Below are 18,345 nucleotides of genomic sequence, written 5' to 3'. Positions count from 1 at the left end.
TCAGTTTCCCCTCCCTACTCCACTATACCCTATCCCACTCATGGCAACCAGCAATCCACTCTCTGGTTTTATGAGTTTGGGTTTTTAGATTCCACGTATAAGTGTGATCACCCAGTATTTGTCTTTTTCTGACTCATTTCACTTAGCATAATGCCCTCAAGTTTCATCCATGTTGTTGAAAATATCAGGATGTTCTTCTTTTTTCTTTTTTACAGCTGAATAATATTCCAGTGGTGTGTGTGTGTGTGTGTGTGTGTGTGTGTGTGTGTGCATTTACTACATTTTGTTTACCCATTTATTCATGGGTAATTAGGTGTTTCCATGTCTTGGCTAGTGTGAATAATGCTGCAATGAATCCCACCTATTCCTTTCACCTGCTGGCTCTTGCACAGCCTTCAGGCCTCATCTTAGACATCACCTTCTCCAAGAAGCCTTCCCTGATGGGACTGAGCTGAGATAAGCAGTCATCCACCTTGGGCATAAATTGAAAAGAAGCCACCAAAATACTCAGTAATTAAGTTAAATAATTTAATGCAGTATTTTTTTAAAACCAAGATTAATGCAAAATATCTATGATAAAAATGTCAACATTTTAAATAATAAGAAACTCAGATGGCCAGGACTAGGGGGAGGCCAGTGAAGTGAGTCACACAAGTGCTGGGTCAGATCTGATCTTTAAGTTCTGATTATTTTTTTTTCTTTGTGGGCTTGATTTATATGCATTAATTTTGATTTTCTAAAAATGTTAAAAAAATAACATGAATATGTTATTTATCTTGATTGCTGACGGTTTTTTTTGTTGCCCCCTAAAATTTTGTGCTAAAGTTTAGTGTCTCACTCCCCACACTGCGTTTCCAGCCTCACCCTCTAAATTTGAGTTAAGTGCTCCTTCCGGATGCCTACACACACACCACACACACACACACACACACACACACACACACACACACGATTCTAGCCAAAGAATGCTTTGTTCTGCCAACTCTCAGCAGAGATCTGGAAGCCCTAGTTTTCGGGGTAATATGAATGTGACAGTCAAGAGCCTGTCCATATAAGGCAGTGCATGGGGCTAGCCTGATCAGCCCACAGAAACCCACCAGTTGTGCTAAGAAAATTTTTGGAGAGTCATCCCTGATAGGGTCACGCACAGCAACTTCAGGGACTCTGGCTCCATGGCTCATAATGGTGTCTACGGCAAAGGCAGGGTTCCTTTGGCCTGACGATCCTGGGAAGGTGTCCAACAAACTTCCCTGGTTACTCCAGTGGCCTCTCTTCCAAATCACAGGCCCCTACCACCCTCACCTCGCTATCTGTCCCTTTGTCCATAACTCCCTGTCTTTCCTGCAAGATGCCTTCCTCCCTGGGAACAGCTCCTCCTCCTCTTCTGCTTCCTCCCCTCCATCCCCTTCGCCCCTCCTTTCCACTCCATCTCTCACAGCACCAAGCACAGGGTTCCGGAGGAAGCTCCAGGGACTTGGCCAGGACATACTCCTTTCCTGAAGTCTCCAGGGTCTAACTGTCCTGTAAGGCGGCCAGCCCATCATGCCCCACCGTGCCCGCACCTCCTCCCGCCCCCCCGAGCTGTCTCAGGGAACCCACTTGGTGTGTGACTCACCACCGTGGAATCCAATGAACTTTAAAGGCATTCTTAGTCATTTGTTCCATTTTACCTGCACCATCTCCAATTGAATTAAAAAAAAAAATTCGGGAAAGTGCTTCCATGTCAGAAGGCAGCGAATATTGATTCTCACTTAATCTCTGGTTTGGGGAATGGCAGCCAGTAAAGCCTTCTCATTTCATGCTTGTCTTTGCTGCTCAGGAATGGACTGAGCTGAAGGTCTATCTAGTCATCTGAGCACGGAGTCAAGTTCAGTAAGCTCCAGACTGAGATCTGTTAGCTCCGAGACAGGTATCTCATAAAGAATGTAGACCCACCTTCACCGAATGAAAATATCCAAGCACCTAGTGTTCTCTGTGTGGACACAGAGTCTCTGGCATTTGTCAGCTGGAAGGCACATTCATCCCAAGATGCGGTTTTATTTTATTTTATTTTTTTTAAGTTTGTTTATTTATTTTCAGAGAGTGGGAGTTTTAGTGGGGGAGGGGTGAAGAGAGGGGGAGAGAAAGAATCCTAAGCAGGCTCCACGGTGTCAGCGTGGAGCCCAATGTGGAGCTTGAACCCACAAACTGTGAAATCAAGAGTCAGACACTTACCTGACTGAGCCCCCTGGGCGCTCCCAGGATGCAGTTTTTTTTTTTTTTTTTTGTTCTAAAATTTTGCTGGCATTTTATTTTTTTTTTCAATATATGAAATTTATTGTGAAATTGGTTTCCATACAACACCCAGTGCTCATCCCAAAAGGTGCCCTCCTCAATACCCATCACCCACCCTCCCCTCCCTCCCACCCCCCATCAACCCTCAGTTTGTTCTCAGTTTTTAAGTGTCTCTTATGCTTTGGCTCTCTCCCACTCTAACCTCTTTTTTTTTTCCTTCCCCTCCCCCGTGGGTTTCTGTTAAGTTTCTCAGGATCCACATAAGAGTGAAAACATATGGTATCTGTCTTTCTCTGTATGGCTTATTTCACTTAGCATAACACTCTCCAGTTCCATCCACGTTGCTACAAAGGGCCATATTTCATTCTTTCTCATTGCCACGTAGTACTCCATTGTGTATATAAACCACAATTTCTTTATCCATTCATCAGTTGATGGACATTTAGGCTCTTTCCATAATTTGGCTATTGTTGAGAGTGCTGCTATAAACATTGGGGTACAAGTGCCCCTATGCATCAGTACTCCTGTATCCCTTGGGTAAATTCCTAACAGTGCTATTGCTGGGTCATAGGGTAGGTCTATTTTTAATTTTTTGAGGAACCTCCACACTGTTTTCCAGAGTGGCTGCACCAATTTGCATTCCCACCAACAGTGCAAGAGGGTTCCCATTTCTCCACATCCTCTCCAGCATCTATAGTCTCCTGATTTGTTTATTTTGGCCACTCTGACTGGCGTGAGGTGATACCTGAGTGTGGTTTTGATTTGTATTTCCCTGATGAGGAGCGACGTTGAGACAGGAAACCATCAAAACCCTAGAGGGGAAAGCAAGAAAAGACCTCTCTGACCTCAGCCGTAGCAATTTCTTACTTGACACATCCCCAAAGGCAAGGGAATTAAAAGCAAAAATGAACTACTGGGACCTTATGAAGATAAAAAGCTTCTGCACAGCAAAGGAAACAACCAACAAAACTAAAAGGCAACCAACGGAATGGGAAAAGATATTTGCAAATGACATATCGGACAAAGGGCTAGTATCCAAAATCTATAAAGAGCTCACCAAACTCCACACCCGAAAAACAAATAACCCAGTGAAGAAATGGGCAGAAAACATGAATAGACACTTCTCTAAAGAAGACATCCGGATGGCCAACAGGCCCAGGATGCAGTTTTCAACAGGGCAAGGCAAGATTTCTCATGAAAGATCCTGCCTGTGCCACTCTGAGCACTGACTCCTGGCAGAGGTACAGCAGAGCATGTAACGTGGGCCTCTGGCTCCAAGAGAGGTCGGAAGTCACCTTTCGTGTCTGTTTTCTCTTCTTCCTGTCTTTCAGAGATCGAGCAGGGCAGCTGTGGCGATCCTGGCATCCCTGCCTACGGCCGAAGGGAAGGCTCCCGGTTCCGCCACGGTGACACACTCAAGTTTGAGTGCCAGCCTGCCTTTGAGCTGGTGGGGCAGAAGGCAATCACGTGCCAAAAGAATAACCAGTGGTCGGCTAAGAAGCCAGGCTGCGTGTGTAAGTGAGCGGGGAGGAGGCCGCTTTGGGGTCTTCATCAAGAGGCAGGGGGCCCCGTTTCCCAGCTAATTCCAGGGCCCCATCCTTGGGAACCTTGCGGGTCATAACAACAGCTTCTGGTTGGTTTCTTTTCCTCCCAGCGTTGCTGGTTGGGTCCTCCTTTCTGGCAGTAACGTAGACTGTGGCACCGAGAATGATCGATCTTGACATTTGGGGGCCTTCTTCAACATCGTCTTCCCTTCCGTGGTGATCCTTGAGAGCAAGGTAGAGGCCACTGGGGCTTGGCCCACCAGGCTCTGAGCCAGACATTTGCTCCTCACTCTTGTTGCCGCCAGTGACACCGTACAATCAAACCAGGGTGGAAGGGACGGGCAAGTTTGTAAGACTGTCAACTCTGTACCAGCCTCTGCGTACTGTGGGAAACCACAGCCTTGCCAGGATATGAGAAGCTTTCCTCAAATTGCTTCCTCTTGGATTGGATTTAGGGAGGGATGGGTAATCAAGCTGTCTTTGGATTGTTGATCCTTTGGAGTGCCCATCCAATGGAGATAACAAGGAGGCCCTTTTTTCTTCCTCTGGGAAGGTATGACCTTACCTTCTGGCACAAATTGTACTTTAGGTCCTGGGCCTGGTGGGATTGGCAAGTGTGAGGGGATGTATACAGCAAAGAGCGGAGCCCGCTTGGTCTCTGTTGAGAAATCAAGGGCTCACTCTTCTCTGGGCTACCACGTCTTCTTCTCCCAAGCTTCGCCATCCCACCTCCTCCATCTCTTTCCATCTGCTTCTTGCAGGGGAGGGCGGAAGCCTGACCCTCTGATCATTTCTCCCACTGCAGTGGGCTGCTCTGGGTCTCCAGGTGCTACACATACTAGACTGCACCGCCCCCCACCCCGCCCGGGGCTGGGGGAGAGAATAACCTGGGGGTTATGAGGGAACGTCAGTTAGGACTGAGACTTTGGTATATGAGTCGGTGAGTTTGGGTCATACCTTTTCAAACAGAAAAATCACTTTCTTTTGACAGAGCATTTGTGATGACTTGTGAGTTTGTGTGGAAATTCTTGAAGAGGTTTAAAGAACAAATTGCTCTTAGATATACATCAAATCGCCCTTGGATACACCCTTGTTGCAAAAAAATAAAATTGCATGAAATCTGTCCATCTCTGTGGCTGGATGTGGTTAGAATCTAGTGCCCAATGGTGTTGGCCTCATAGCCCACTGGGAACCAGAGGGACTGGGGCCAGGAGGGGCAGGGGAGCCTGGGACAGAACAGCCCAGGACCAGCGGGAATGAGGCCAGAGTGGGTGGACGGAGCAGGGCTCTACCCAGCAGGTTGGAGGCAGGCAACCTGCCTCTGGAGGCAGACGGCAAAGGTACAGACTGTGGGAGCCCCAGGCGTTGTGGGGGCTTTATCTCTGAAATCCATTAGATGAAACAAGGCAAGGACAAGTGGAAGAGGGTCAGACCTCTGGAGCAGAGAGCCAGTAGAATGAAGTGGGTAGCAGAGCCAGCTGGCGTCTTAGGACAGGATAAAATTTCCTGCCTCGCAAGCTGAGAGATGAGGGTAGCAGACCACTACCTGAAGGCTGTCACTCAAGTCCTCCAAGAATTTACTGGACTCTTTGGCCCTTAGGAGGAGCTTTAGGAAATCTTTCTAAAACCTTCAGTAAGAGCAAAGGGTCATGAAGTGCTTGTCAGCAGGCCCTTCATTTCCAGGAATGAGGCAGGCAGCCTCCAGTGAGCTGGGCATTGCTTACAAACAGCTGAGAAGGAACAAGGGCAGAGCCAACCTGGCACATGTGGAGCAGTACATTCTGTGGTTTCAAGTAAGGAAGAGGAGCCTGAGGCTTATCGATGAGAACTGTGAAGGAGACACTCTGGGGGGCAAGCACGGTATTTCTTCCTCTGGATGGTTCTGGGATGTAGGGGGTTGGCATCCCCAAGGCACTCCCATTGCTCAGGTTTTTCTGGTCATTTGGGTGTAACAGAACACAGCTTGAGTCTCAGGGATGCCGGCTTCATGAAGGAGGCTGGAGAGCGCCAGCTGGCCCCCATGCCTTTTTGCACCACACAGCAAGGTCGCGTTCCTATTCCATGAAGTCAAAGGAGCGCTGTCTGTCAGCTCTCCACTGAGTCCCCAGCCCCTAAACTGACACTTCCACAGGTGCCGGGCTTTGCCCTCAGGTTGCTCACAGTCTAACTGGTAGTGAGAGACGGCACTAAGAAGACCCAGTGCACAGAGATGGCTTTGGATTCAAACTCTGGAGACTTGTTTCTCAGTCCTGGCTCAGCATCATGACTATGGCCAGGGCATCTTCTCTCTGGTTTTGGTTTACTAATCCACCCAGTGTGGTAGCACTCTGTTCTGGCTCCCCAAATTCCATACCTCTCTCTGATCGTATCTCTGGAACAAGATGACTATGGCACAAACAGTCAGTCCTCACTGCCCACAATGAGTGCTTGGAAACCACTTCCGAAAAGTGGGTCACTGACAGAGCGGGTCATGTACTTTGATTGAGGGACATGTTAAACTGGGGCTCCACTCCTGACCTTAGATCAAACGCGTCATAGTGTGTGATCTAGAAGCATCTCTAAAAATATCAAATCATACAGTCTCTGAATCGTATAATGTAGTGATGAAATGTACGTACGAAAGCACCTCTAGCAAAAGTCAGCGTAAACACCCTAAATTTCACCATGCGTTGTCACAATAAATATTAGTACAATATTTAGCAGACAAACCCTCCTTTCCTTCTTAGCATTTAGAAGGAGATTGGAGAAAGAGTTTGACGGTTCAGATTTCTGTGAACAATTGTCCAAAGAAATGCAAAGTGGTGCCTTGTTCTTCTCTTGAAACATTTTCTTCAAAACAGCTCTTTACTAGGGAATTGCCATGCTGAGACCATACACACTCTTTCCTTCATGTTTCGAAACATTTTCTGTAGCAAGCAGAGACTTCAGAATCATTCCATTGGCATTTGAGCTGCCCTCGCGGTAGTAGGTGCTCAATAGATGGTCTTTTTCATCTAGGTTTTAAAGAAGATGATGTTTCTCAGAATGAAAAGCATTTTGAAAGAAAAGATGGAACCAGCTTCTCTCCTGTTACTCTCTTCCTCCTTGGTTAATTCCCATCTCCAGGGATTGCCGCTCAGAATCAGTTGGAGGTAGTACCACTTTCCACCCATCTGAAAATATTTACTGAGTGCCCATCCTGTCTCAGCACCACATAGTGGATTCGGAGCTGTTCGGCCCCTGCCTAGAAAATGTGCTCGAGCTGGTGTCCTGGTGAGAACACTCTGGCCAGGCTGCACAGTGTCTTCACTCTCCCAGAGCCCTGCCCATCTCACCCTGTTCCTTGCAAAAGAATCGGGAACCTTCTCCACACAACTGCATCCGGTTATTCTTCCACCACAAGAAGTACAATGGGAAGGAAGAGACAAATAACTCTGATGGTGGTGCGCGATATTTGATGCTTTGTTGACAGGCTAGCAGAATGCTTCACACTTCATAAGGAAGCCAGGAAACCAATTATCAGTCCATTAGCAGCCACTTGCAGAAGAAGTTTCAAAACAGGCTTCACCAGAGATATGCCAAGACTGCACAAATGCAGGCTTTCTTACGCCATTTTGTAAACCACTCAAGGAAGGTGTGAATCCTAATTGCTCAGTTCCTAATGTATGTAGCGTATGTGTGAAATGGGAAGGCAGGGCCTACTGGGATGGATACGGTGTAAGTTGTGAATCAACAGCCAAACCCTGAGAGACCAAGGGGAGGAGAAATGGGTCCTTGGGCACCCAAAGAAAATGTCACAGTGGAACCAGGGCTTAAGCTGGGCCTTGAAGAATTGACCGGTAAAGGAGGGTGTTCCACACAGGTACGCTTCAGGAAATGGTCTCTTAGTACGACCCTCCTGTCCCTATTCCCCTGAGTTTGTCCCACTAAGCCCCCCCACCCTCCGCCACGGTGGACACACACACATACACACACATCTGGACAAAGGAGTGGACGGGGTCATAGGGTCATCTGAATTCGCAACCTCAGCACTATTGACATTTTGGACCAGATCATTCTTTTGGCAGTGGAGGGGCAGTCTTGTGCATTGTTTTAGCAACATCCATGTCCTGTACCCACGAGAAGACAGTGGCACACACAGCCCTCCCACTGCCAGTTGTGACAACCAAAATGTCTCCCTCTTGGACATGGCCGAATATCCCCCGAGGCAAAAACCACCCAAGATTGAGAACCCCAAGTCTAAGATACCCTGGACTTATTGAATTCTAAATATGAGGAAATCTGTGTTTTAGCATTTTAAGTGAGGTTATGATTAAAGTCTATAGGATTATCATGGTGAGAAACCTGGGGGTAAAGGAGGATGGCAACATCAAATGTTTTATGTCATTGGGAAGATAGAAAATCTTCCCTACAGCTTTGGAATATTTACTCTCTCATTTTACCGATGAAAACAAAGTTCAAGGAGATGAGGTGTCTAGCTCAGAAGTCATAGAACCACTGAGCATTGGGCTGGAATTTGAAGTGTTAATTGACAGAGCAGGGTTCCTACTCCAAACCCCATCCTCTCTCCACTGCTCTGGATTTGCAGAATCCAAGGGCTCACCTGCAGCAGGAAGGACAAAGAAGCCTTAGGACAAAAATACTAGGCCCAGAGCACACAGGCAAACTGTTGGCTGAATTCCTCCCATGCAGTTTCAGAGATTGACAAGCATTAAAAAAAAAATTCGTGAAGGCTGGACCCACGACCCTTGTTGGAACTGTATGAATGTTGTATACCAGTATGCAATATACTGGCACCCAAGCCTTTCCCTAATCTTCACTTTTTCTCATTCCTTCTACCCATCCATTTATCCATCCATCTTTGATATATTGAGCACCGACTGTATACAGAGTAAGCTGCATAAGAGGATATGGCTGTTCCTGGTCAAATTGGAACCTGGGGGGCCTCTGGGAATGATCTTGCTCATCTGGGGATGGGGTTGAAGGGATAATCTCTTAGTGCCGTGCCCTGTATACTGTGCCAGAACTCGTCCAGGAAGTATCTGGAGCTCAAGGATCAATACTCAGCACAGGCTCGTGGTATATTCTAGTATTTAAAAAGCTTAAATAAATTTAAAGATTTAAACAAGTAAAACACTCTTAATGTTACTTCCTTAAACCAAAACTAATTTCAGACTTGGCCATTTTTGTTCTATCCTTGCTGCTGCACACACATATTTTGTGTGGTTTTCGTCGAAGTGAACATATCTCACATTCTGTGCTTTAAAGTTCACATCGTGTTGTGGGTCTTATCACGTTGCTGCGTGTCTTTCATACTTTTCGTTCTTAGAGCATCTGTGGAATATTCTGTTTAGTGAAGGGAGCCATGACTTAGTCAAACAGTTACGTTCAGTTACTTTACATAAAGCTGTGATGAACATCTTCATGCACATGGCTTTCTTCTTTTTTCTCTTGAACTGTTTCCTTAGGTTAGATTTCCAGGAGTGAGGTTATCAGGCCAGAGCATGAACACTTTTATGACTCTTGACGTACACTCTTACATTGCACCCCCAAATTGTTGTGCCAGTTCCTAATGCCAGTAACAAAAGTTATGTGATGAAGAATAAGATTCATATAATATGCTGCCTTCCCACCCAGAAACATGACATCTCTGTCTTTCATGTTCATGTGCTTTCACTTTTCTAGATACAACAACTTGGTGGTCTTCTTCATGTAGGTCGTATGACGTATTGCTTGCAACCTTTATCTACATCACCAGACCTCAAGTTATTTGCATGACCTTTTAAAAAATTGCTAATTTAATAAGTATAAGTTGAATATATCCCTGGTCGACTTCTCTAAAGTGCCAAATGTCATGATAAGTGCTACAAATCCGGAGATGAATCGGACACAGCTCGCTCTGATGAATCACAGAGCTCTCTCTGATGTAGAGATAGACATAATTATGTAAATTAAAGTGGGCTCTTGTGGTTCAAAATTTAGTTTTTCATTTAGAAAGCATTGGTGATACAGACGCATTTAGGATCTGCCCCACAAAGATTCATTCTTTTATTTAACACCTATTGGCTGAGTGCCTGTGATGCGGCAGATATCGTAGCGGGTGCCGAACGGGGGAGCAACAGCCCGCCTTCTCATGGAGCGTAGAGAAGTCATCGCTGTTAGAACAGTGGGGCCTAAAGGATGGGAGGGCAGAGTGGTTCTCCTGTTGGAACAGGAACATCCAGGGGGGCAGCACTGGGTTCTGAGAGAAGCCATGGGGGTCGGGCCTATGCAGCAGGGGGTGTTCAGTGGATTCATTGATGCACACATGTGCCTACATGCATGCACCCCCCATCTGGGTCCTTGCTTTGGTTGCTTCCTAAAGGGGTTGGCCGCTGCCAAACGGATGTGAGTGGAAGAAGGAAGGTGTGGGTCCATGGGAGTAGCATCTGGAGAGAGACCGCTGGGTACCCATGGGCCAGAGGCATGTGCCTGCTGGGCCAAGGCATATGAAAGTGGCATCAGGATTTCTGTCACAGGAACCTCGACAGAGATGCCAGTCCTGGCTTCCCTCTAGCCAGCCTGGGTCCATTCCTGTCTCGAGGGGACAGGAGCACTTGGTGTTTGTAGTCCCTGTGTAGCAACTATCTGTACTGACATGTGGTCACAACGGTGTTGTGTTGATGTTTTCCTTCCCAATTTGAAGGTACTCTTCCTATACTGTGGGTAGAAACTCTTTGCGGTATTTGATACATGTGTTTTCCCAATCTCTTGTTTCCCCCACTCCTTTATTTTATTTCATTTCATTTTATTTTTTTTCCTATTTTGCATTGTGCATTTGTTTTATATAGACAAACCCTCAATATTTGTGATCTCTTTTCAAAGCTGACAGAGTTATCATTCTGCCACGGATCTGAGAAGCGGTCTGTCCTATTTTTGGTTATTTGTCAGTAATTTGATTTTTTTAAAAATATAATTTGTTAATCCATCTGGAGTTTATTTAGAGGAATGTATAACGTATGGTCCAAACTATTAAGCAGTTTTCCAACACGATGCATTAAGCAATTCGTTTCCCTTTTGATTTGAGGGAAATGAATTGTTTTATCGCACACTGAATCCTCACATGTAGTTAAGTCTGTTTCTTGAGACACGCTTTGTCCTGCGGCTCTATTTCTATCTCGGCCCCGGCATTGAATAATTTTAATTGTTGTTTTATAATATGTTCTAATATCTGGCAGTGCCGAAAACTCCTCCTTCCTCCCTTAATTATTTTTTCTTTCAGAAGTATTCATTGTTATTCTCATCTGTTTGTTGTTCAAGATTAATTTTAGAATCATTTTGTCAGAGTAAAAAAAAATCCTATTGGGATTTTGTATGTGCACTCCTATTAAACCATAAATTAACTGGAGGAAAATAGACATTTTTATAATACACAGCCTCCCCATCCGGAAACCTGGCATGTCACTCTCTTTGTTCATCTACTTACATTTCTCTAAATATAACAGCTTTGTGGGTTTTCTTCATATAGGTCACATACATCACTTGCTACCTTTATTTTTAAATAGGCAGGTACTTTATTCACTCTCCTCCCACTCCGACCTCAATGCCCTGTGCACAGGTGAAGCCTGTCCCTTTTCCCCCTCCTCTCTGTGACTGAATCCTGGCTTTTCCTGTAAATATATACTCCCAGATTTTTCCAGGACAAGAACAATTTCAAATATCCTTTCCTTTGGCCCAGAAAATATGATTGCAGTAGCTAGGGTCTTCGGAAATTGCCTTTCTCAAATGTTTGGAGCCGGAATTGGGATCAGCTGAGGTTTGAAAGCATCAGCCTCTGTGCGGGGGATAATATTCCTGGGCACTGCTTGCGATCAGGGGCATGGGGCTGTAACAAGAGCTGTGTGAACATCCTCTGCTGATGTAATGTTCTGCTCAGTTCTCTAGGCTGCCTTAAAGGCCTCAATAACCCACAGGTGGCCCCAGGAGAGGAGCAGGGAACCTGGGGATTGCTTTGGTCCAAATTTGTATTTCAGGCCAATTCCTAGAAATTCAAAACCAGCATGTAAGCTTCTGGGGCCACCTTCTTCTGTTACCCAGTCCTCAAGAACCTGGACACTGAAGACTTGTGGTCTCACTGTGTTAGTGCTCTGCAGAGTTGGGGTGGGAGGTAGGGCACCTGCTCTGTAGAGGGCCTCCAGTAACCCAGAAGAGTCATTTCCTTGGACAATGTCCTGGTGGGGTGGGAGGCAGGGAGGATCTGTGTCTGCTCCTGCACTGGGGAAGGGACACTACAGTCATGGCTGTGAAGCATTTCAGCACCACAGGGGCAGCATGGGGAGGGTAAGCCAGGGTGGAGGGAAGCCAGGGCTGGGAAAACTGACCCTGGATGAAGGGATGGCTCATCAAAGTGGCTGCCAGCGTTTCCTATCAGAATGTTCTAGGAAGTAAAGTCAACACTTGCCCTACAGGCCAGTGTGGGTCATACATTGCTTTTTACCTTTACTTCTAAATAGGCAGATACTAGTGGAGGAAGGCAGCTTCTAGGTTGAATCAAGTCTTCACCCAGGAGAAGAAGCTCTACCCCTGCAGGGCATCCCTGCCCCAACCAGAAGCTGCAGGATTAGAAAAGGCCTGGAGAGGAAACCAAGAACCAGAGCAGAATCCCAGTCCCGAGGCTGGGGCACACATGGAGTGGATGTGACAGAGAGGAGGGTCCTCAAACTACTGGGCATATGGCTGGGTTGGATTCCTCACAGGCCCACTCAGACTTCACCCCACTGGCTTGAGGGCATAAGACTTCCCTTGACCGTGAGGCAGGTCTGGGCCCGGGCTCAGGACCTGGCTGTAAGAACTGAGCCCATGGAATGAAGGTCATCAGCAGACCTGACTGAGCAGGGTGTGATCAGGCAAAGACTGGATGAAGGGATGCCTTGCAAAGGAGCCGCCAGCATGTTCAAGGAAGTAAAGTCAGCACTCCCTAACAGGCCAGTGTGGGTCACAAACATTACTTACTATCACTTTATTTTTAAATAGGCAGATATTTTATGGGTGAAGGAGGTGTCTTTGGTGGCCCTGCGCAGTCTAAAATGGGCCCAAATGTAGCCAATCATTAGAATCACTCATAGGCTTTTTAAAATACAGAATCTTCATTCCCAGAAATTCTGATTCAGTAGGACTGGGATGGGGCCCAGGCATTGTAGTTCTAAAACCTTCCTAGGAGATCCAGCTGCTAGGTCAGATTTGTGAGCCACTAACATGGAACATGCACTGTGTGCCAGTTGTTTGCAGGGGAGTTTTGCATTCTTGCTGAGGGGTGTGGTCCCCTGTCTAGATGGCAGCCCCTTGAGGCCTGGAGCTATGATATATGTGGTCATATGTCATTGCTGTGAGTCTCACCAGGCCGAGTCTGCCATAACTCGGTCATTGTGACGGTGGTAACCTCCTGGGATCCAAGAAATGTTGGCCTCCATGTTGATACCCAGTGAAGAATGGGATGCAGAGTCCAGTACTCTGACATTCCAACTTGATGTTGCCACTGCCTGCCTCTCGTTTCGTTGGAAGGCAGCAGAACGTGAATGGGCGTGCCTGCTGCACACTGGGCATTGTGCTCACACTGGGAGAGTAACAGGCATGATTCTAGCATGGCTCTTGCTCTCGAAGAGCTCACAGGCTAGCGAATGTGATAAGTACATACTTGTATTATAAAGCAGCGTTTGAATCATTACAATAATAGACATGGCCACAAAGTGCCCCCAGAATGTATAGGAAGAAAAACATATCCCAATTGAAAGATTCTCAGAAGATTCCTTGGAGGATCATAGCACAGGCGACATTTCAGCCCTGTCCAACTCAAGAATCTGTCCAGAACCAGACTGCAAACACAGTTTAGTATAGGGCCCAGTCTGAGTGCTAGATTCCTACAGCTAAGAGTCCTACTCCAAGGTATCTTGGGACCATACCTATAGCTACCTGGGTAAAACGAGGCTGGGAAAACTGATCAAGCTTTAGGGGTCTAATCCTGGACCGTGACCCCTGCTTACAGTGGGATGGGGTCTATATGCCACCCTCACTTCAGCTTTCACCTGTGGGAGCATAGCTAACAGGTTCTTTTCTCTGTAAAATTTCCCAAGCTACGTCTATGCTAAGTGTGTTCTTGTGGCCTCATTGCAGACCATGCCTTCTCCACTGTGCTCTCCCATGTTTGACTAAGAGAACTATGGAGGAAACACAGAGTTTCCCTGAGGAGGGGCTGTTTTCACAGATGCTGGCTCAAGAGCCAGGGCTTGAAGCTCACTCCCTCATTGAGAAGAAGAGAGACTAAGGACCAGAGAGCAAACCTTGGTCTAGAGTCTTGCTTTGTTGAGCAATGGGCTATGCAAGGGGAGGGGTAGGGAGGCATCTCTCCTGCTGCCTCAGTAGGCTGGTTGAGACTTGGAGATGTGCTGAACAGGAGCATGTGTGGAGACATACCTATCAGCAGCAGAAGTAGGAAGTGCCTCGTATTTCAAATTCAACAAAAATTGATTTTATACCTCCCACGTGCCCAGGCATGGTGCCGCACTCAGTGCCTTCAGAAGCTTAACTTCTACTTCACAACACAGGTGTGATATAAAAGTTACTAGTCCAATTTTTATACGTGTGGAAACAATGTCAGTGAAGTACAGTAGTCCCCCAATGCCACCTCCCAAAAAAGGTATACAACTAGTAAGTGAAAAATAACAGGCAAACTGAAATTTTTCAGGATTCACATTTGTTCCAATTTGGGGGTGGTGGCTTAGCTTGGCTATGTGTATTTTCCAAATAATGTATGATCTGTTTTCAAGATAAAAGCTGAGCCCCAAGAATATAGACTCAGCTTCTTCCCAGGAGTGCAGAGCAGAGATTTTCTTCATGCTTTGTTCCGTAAGGTTCTAGACCTATCCTGGGAACCTGTGACAGGAGTCCTCAGCCAGCAGCTAAGGAGTACATAGGACCCTAGTTCAGAGCTTGACTTTTAATAGGGTCTAAAAGCTATGCTTAGCACCAGGAATGGTTTGGGTAGGCATTGTTCCTGAGGTGTGGCAAAAAGCAGTCATGGCTGCAAGGTAAAAACCCTGGCAATGGGTTATTCCAAGAGTTGAACAAGAGCGGCCAGGAGCGGCATTGTCAGTTTGTGACAAGAACCTTGCCAACCTCTAGGCAGGGTATGGGGGAGCAAGTCTAGTAAGGGGAGGCAAGAATTTAGCAATGGTCAGAACCTCACCAGCGAGCTTCACTTTAAGACTCCAGCTTCAAGAGGGGATTGGATTGTGAATGAGGAGCTTAAGGCAAAAGCTACCCCCTCAAGATAAAGAGTACTTTCGTGGAAGGAAATAAAAGTACCATGAGTGGGGTGACCACACGTTCATATCTGCTTGGGACAATCCCAGTTTATATCTGTGTCCTAAAGTAATTATTAGTAGTACCATCTTTCATTCTCAAAAGTGGTCCAATTTGGGCAAAGTATATGTGGCTACTCTAACCACGACCCAACAAACTTTATGCCAAGAAAAGGATTGGTTCTCAGCTGAACGTTTTGGATGCTGAGGGTGATCTCTGAGCCAAAGGTCTATGAAGCACGATGTGATTGACCCCTTCTTACCTCTCCCCTCATCCCATGCCACTCACCCCCTCACTTCCTCTGCCCAGACTCACTGCCCCCCTTTCATATCCTCAGGTACTCTAAATTCCTTCTACCCCAGTGGAAAGGGTAAGCTGCATACCCTGCATCTCCCATACTGGAATGTTCCTCAGATGGCTGCGTCCTTCTTATCACCTGGTAACTGTCCCCTCCCCAGAGAAGCCTTCTCTAACCACCTTATCCAAAAGGCAGCCCTTCACTTTCTGAGTTCTTCATATCCCTTTTCATGGTGTATTAGCCAATTTTTGCTATGGTATCAACAGTCTAAAAATCTCAGTGGAACTGAAACAACAGACATTCATTTCTCGTTCACGTCCCATGAGGGCTGTAGGTCAGTTATGGCTCTGTGGGGCTTGGCTGGGCTCTACAGAGCCTCTCATCCTGAGACCCAGGCTGAAGGACCAGTCTGTACAGAGGGCATCTGTTCTCATGGCAGAAGGGAGAAGCTCAAGAAGATAGGGTGAAGCCAGAGCAGGCACTGAGTGAGATGAACCTGGTGTACAGGTTCTATGTACAGAACTCTATGTACAGTCCTGGTGTACAGGACTCTCTGACTATAGCTAGGAAGGATGGGTGAAAGGTAGGAGGGACCCACAGCACTCAATAGAAGTGATGCTTAACAGAGTCTTCCAAGTGGACAGGAGGAAAGAACATTTTAGAAAGGGAAAATAGCTGGGAAAGACATGAAGTTAGCCTTGCATACTGCAGGGCTGTGAGTAGTCTAATACGGCTGGAATGTAGGGTGCAGTGGGGGAGTGGGAGGGCCTTGGGTCTTTGGAGGTCTTTTGTTTCCTTTTGAGGAGTTTGGGTTTTATCCTCTGTGTAATAGGGAGTATTTAAAGAGGTCCAGGAAAGGATGTAACATCATGAGAATTTATGATTTATGAAATTCACTCAGGAGCCAATACAGAGGATGGACTCAAGGGGAGTGAGCTTTAAAGCTAGGAAACCAGGTAGGCCAGTGCAGCAGGAAGAGCGCCTTGACTTAATAGTGGCATGATGGGGATGTGACAAGTACAAGAGATATTGAAGAGATAGAATCAACTGAAGTTAGTTGCTGATGCAATATGGGAGTGTGGAAGAAGAAGTTGCTATATTTTGCTTAGGTAACTGGGTGTTGTCATTCATGGAGATAAGGAATGAGGGAGGCTTAGGAAAACAGATAAAGAGTTCAATTTTGGATATGCATTTGAGACGCCATTGGGATCCCCAGCAGACACGTTCGTCAGACAGTTCCCTACCCAGTCTGCCGCATGCAGGAGGGCCTGGGCTTCTGGAGTTTACTTGGGAGGCAATGGCATAAAGCTGAGTGGCTGGGCAATGAGAAGAGGAAAACCTATAACTGAGTGCTGGAAGGGCTGAAACATTTGCTGACACCAGCGAACATTCCAGACCCTAGAATCTAGGGGAACCAGGTTTGGGAAAAAAGGCTTTGGAGTTCAGTATTGGACGTATTTAGTTTAATCTGCTGTGACAAAAGCCTAACTGCTTCTCGTGGTCTGAAAGACCTTGGCCATCCTCTTCATCTCATCTCACGTTCCTGGTAGCTCTGTGGTTCACTTTGCTTCTGCCACGGTGCTCCCCCCCCTCCTCTCCCTCATATGTACCCCCTCCATCTGCAGTGATCTTCCCCTAGGATGGCTGTCTTCTTGTCATCAGGCCACATCTCCGAGACTGCCTCCTCAGACAGGCCGTCTCAGCCCTCCTCATTGAAAGTAGACCTCCCCCCCCCCAACACTGCATTCATTTTTTTTCCCTTCGCCCGGGCTTACGTTCCATTACAATGTAGATTTCATGAACACTGTGGGCTTGCTTACCTGCCTTGTTGGTTGCCAACCCAAACCCAGAGCAATGTTTGATACACAGAAGGTGCTCCGTGGATACTCAGGCTGGGTGGAAACATTGTAAAGACCACAGGATATAGAGGTCTGGGGATCGGAAGAGCGGTCTGTCCTGGGGGCATACATCTAAGAGTCACATCTAAGAGTGTGGGCTGGGGTGCCCTAGAGAGAATGCAAGATAGGAGAAGACAACTCTGAAATCCATCCCTTCATGTTCCAAATTACGAATGTCAAGTAGAGGGGGAGAGCTTTCCAGTGTTGGCAAAGGGGTGGTCATAGCCAGAGGTGGGAAACCCAAGTGTGTGAGATGGAGGACAGAATGGACATTCTTCAGGAATTAGGGTGGGATCAGCTCTGTGGAAGGCCCTGCTCATCTAACTCAGGGCACCAGCGCCCCAATCTTGCCTGCCTGGGAGGTGGGGATTGGGCCAAAAAAAAAAAAAAAAAAAAAAAGAAAGGAAAAAGGAACACAAAACCATGAGCACAATCCATGGCCTGTGGATTGGATTACATCCAGTATGAATTTAAGAGGGCACACTGTGTGCTCAGGAAGTATGTGGCCAACATTGCCGGCTTATCTCCGTTGCTCCTTTTGGAAGGTGTGAGTTTCTATAAGGCATCCTCAGTATTGTCCGCACAGAGAACCCACACCTTAACTTAATCTTGTTTATGATAAGGGTGAGCCCTGCCTCACTCCTCCTGCACAGGAGAACTTGAGAACAAGTTCCTCAGGCCCAACAAAGTTAAATAACTCTCTACAGGCTCCAGCACCAGAGATGATGTTAGGGTAACTCCGATGAATATTAACATTATGCTGAGCTTCGGAGCAGGAGGCACAAGAAATTCAAGGGTGGGTTTGTGAAGCCTCTGCTTCCAGCTCAGCTATGGCATCAATCAGCAGAGCTGCCTCAATTTACTGGTCCAAGGACACACAGTGAAACAAGAGCAACCTGATTGGGTGTCTCCTGCTTGGGCGAGCACTGATGGAGAAAATCGCCCGACCAGGCAAACTGACGCTGCTGCGGATTCATGGGCGCCAGTCTGAAACCTACAGCAGTGCTCAGCCAAC

General features: G+C 46.8%; 1 protein-coding gene across 1 annotated transcript in view; it reads left to right on the top strand.

Annotated features, from left to right (window-relative positions):
- The window catches only part of CSMD2 (CUB and Sushi multiple domains 2), a 607,194-nt gene that overhangs the window by 353,802 nt on the left and 235,047 nt on the right, over positions 1–18,345 (top strand). Inside the window, exon 13 of the mRNA XM_030326876.2 lies at positions 3,606–3,788. Within this exon, the coding sequence (XP_030182736.1) occupies positions 3,606–3,788 (183 nt within the window). The remainder of the gene's footprint in view (positions 1–3,605; positions 3,789–18,345) is intronic.

The sequence above is a fragment of the Lynx canadensis genome, chromosome C1 (genome assembly GCF_007474595.2).
Source record: "Lynx canadensis isolate LIC74 chromosome C1, mLynCan4.pri.v2, whole genome shotgun sequence".
NCBI lineage: Eukaryota > Metazoa > Chordata > Mammalia > Carnivora > Felidae > Lynx > Lynx canadensis.
Note: the sequence above shows the minus strand (reverse complement) of the source record. Positions and strands in the feature narration are given on the sequence as shown.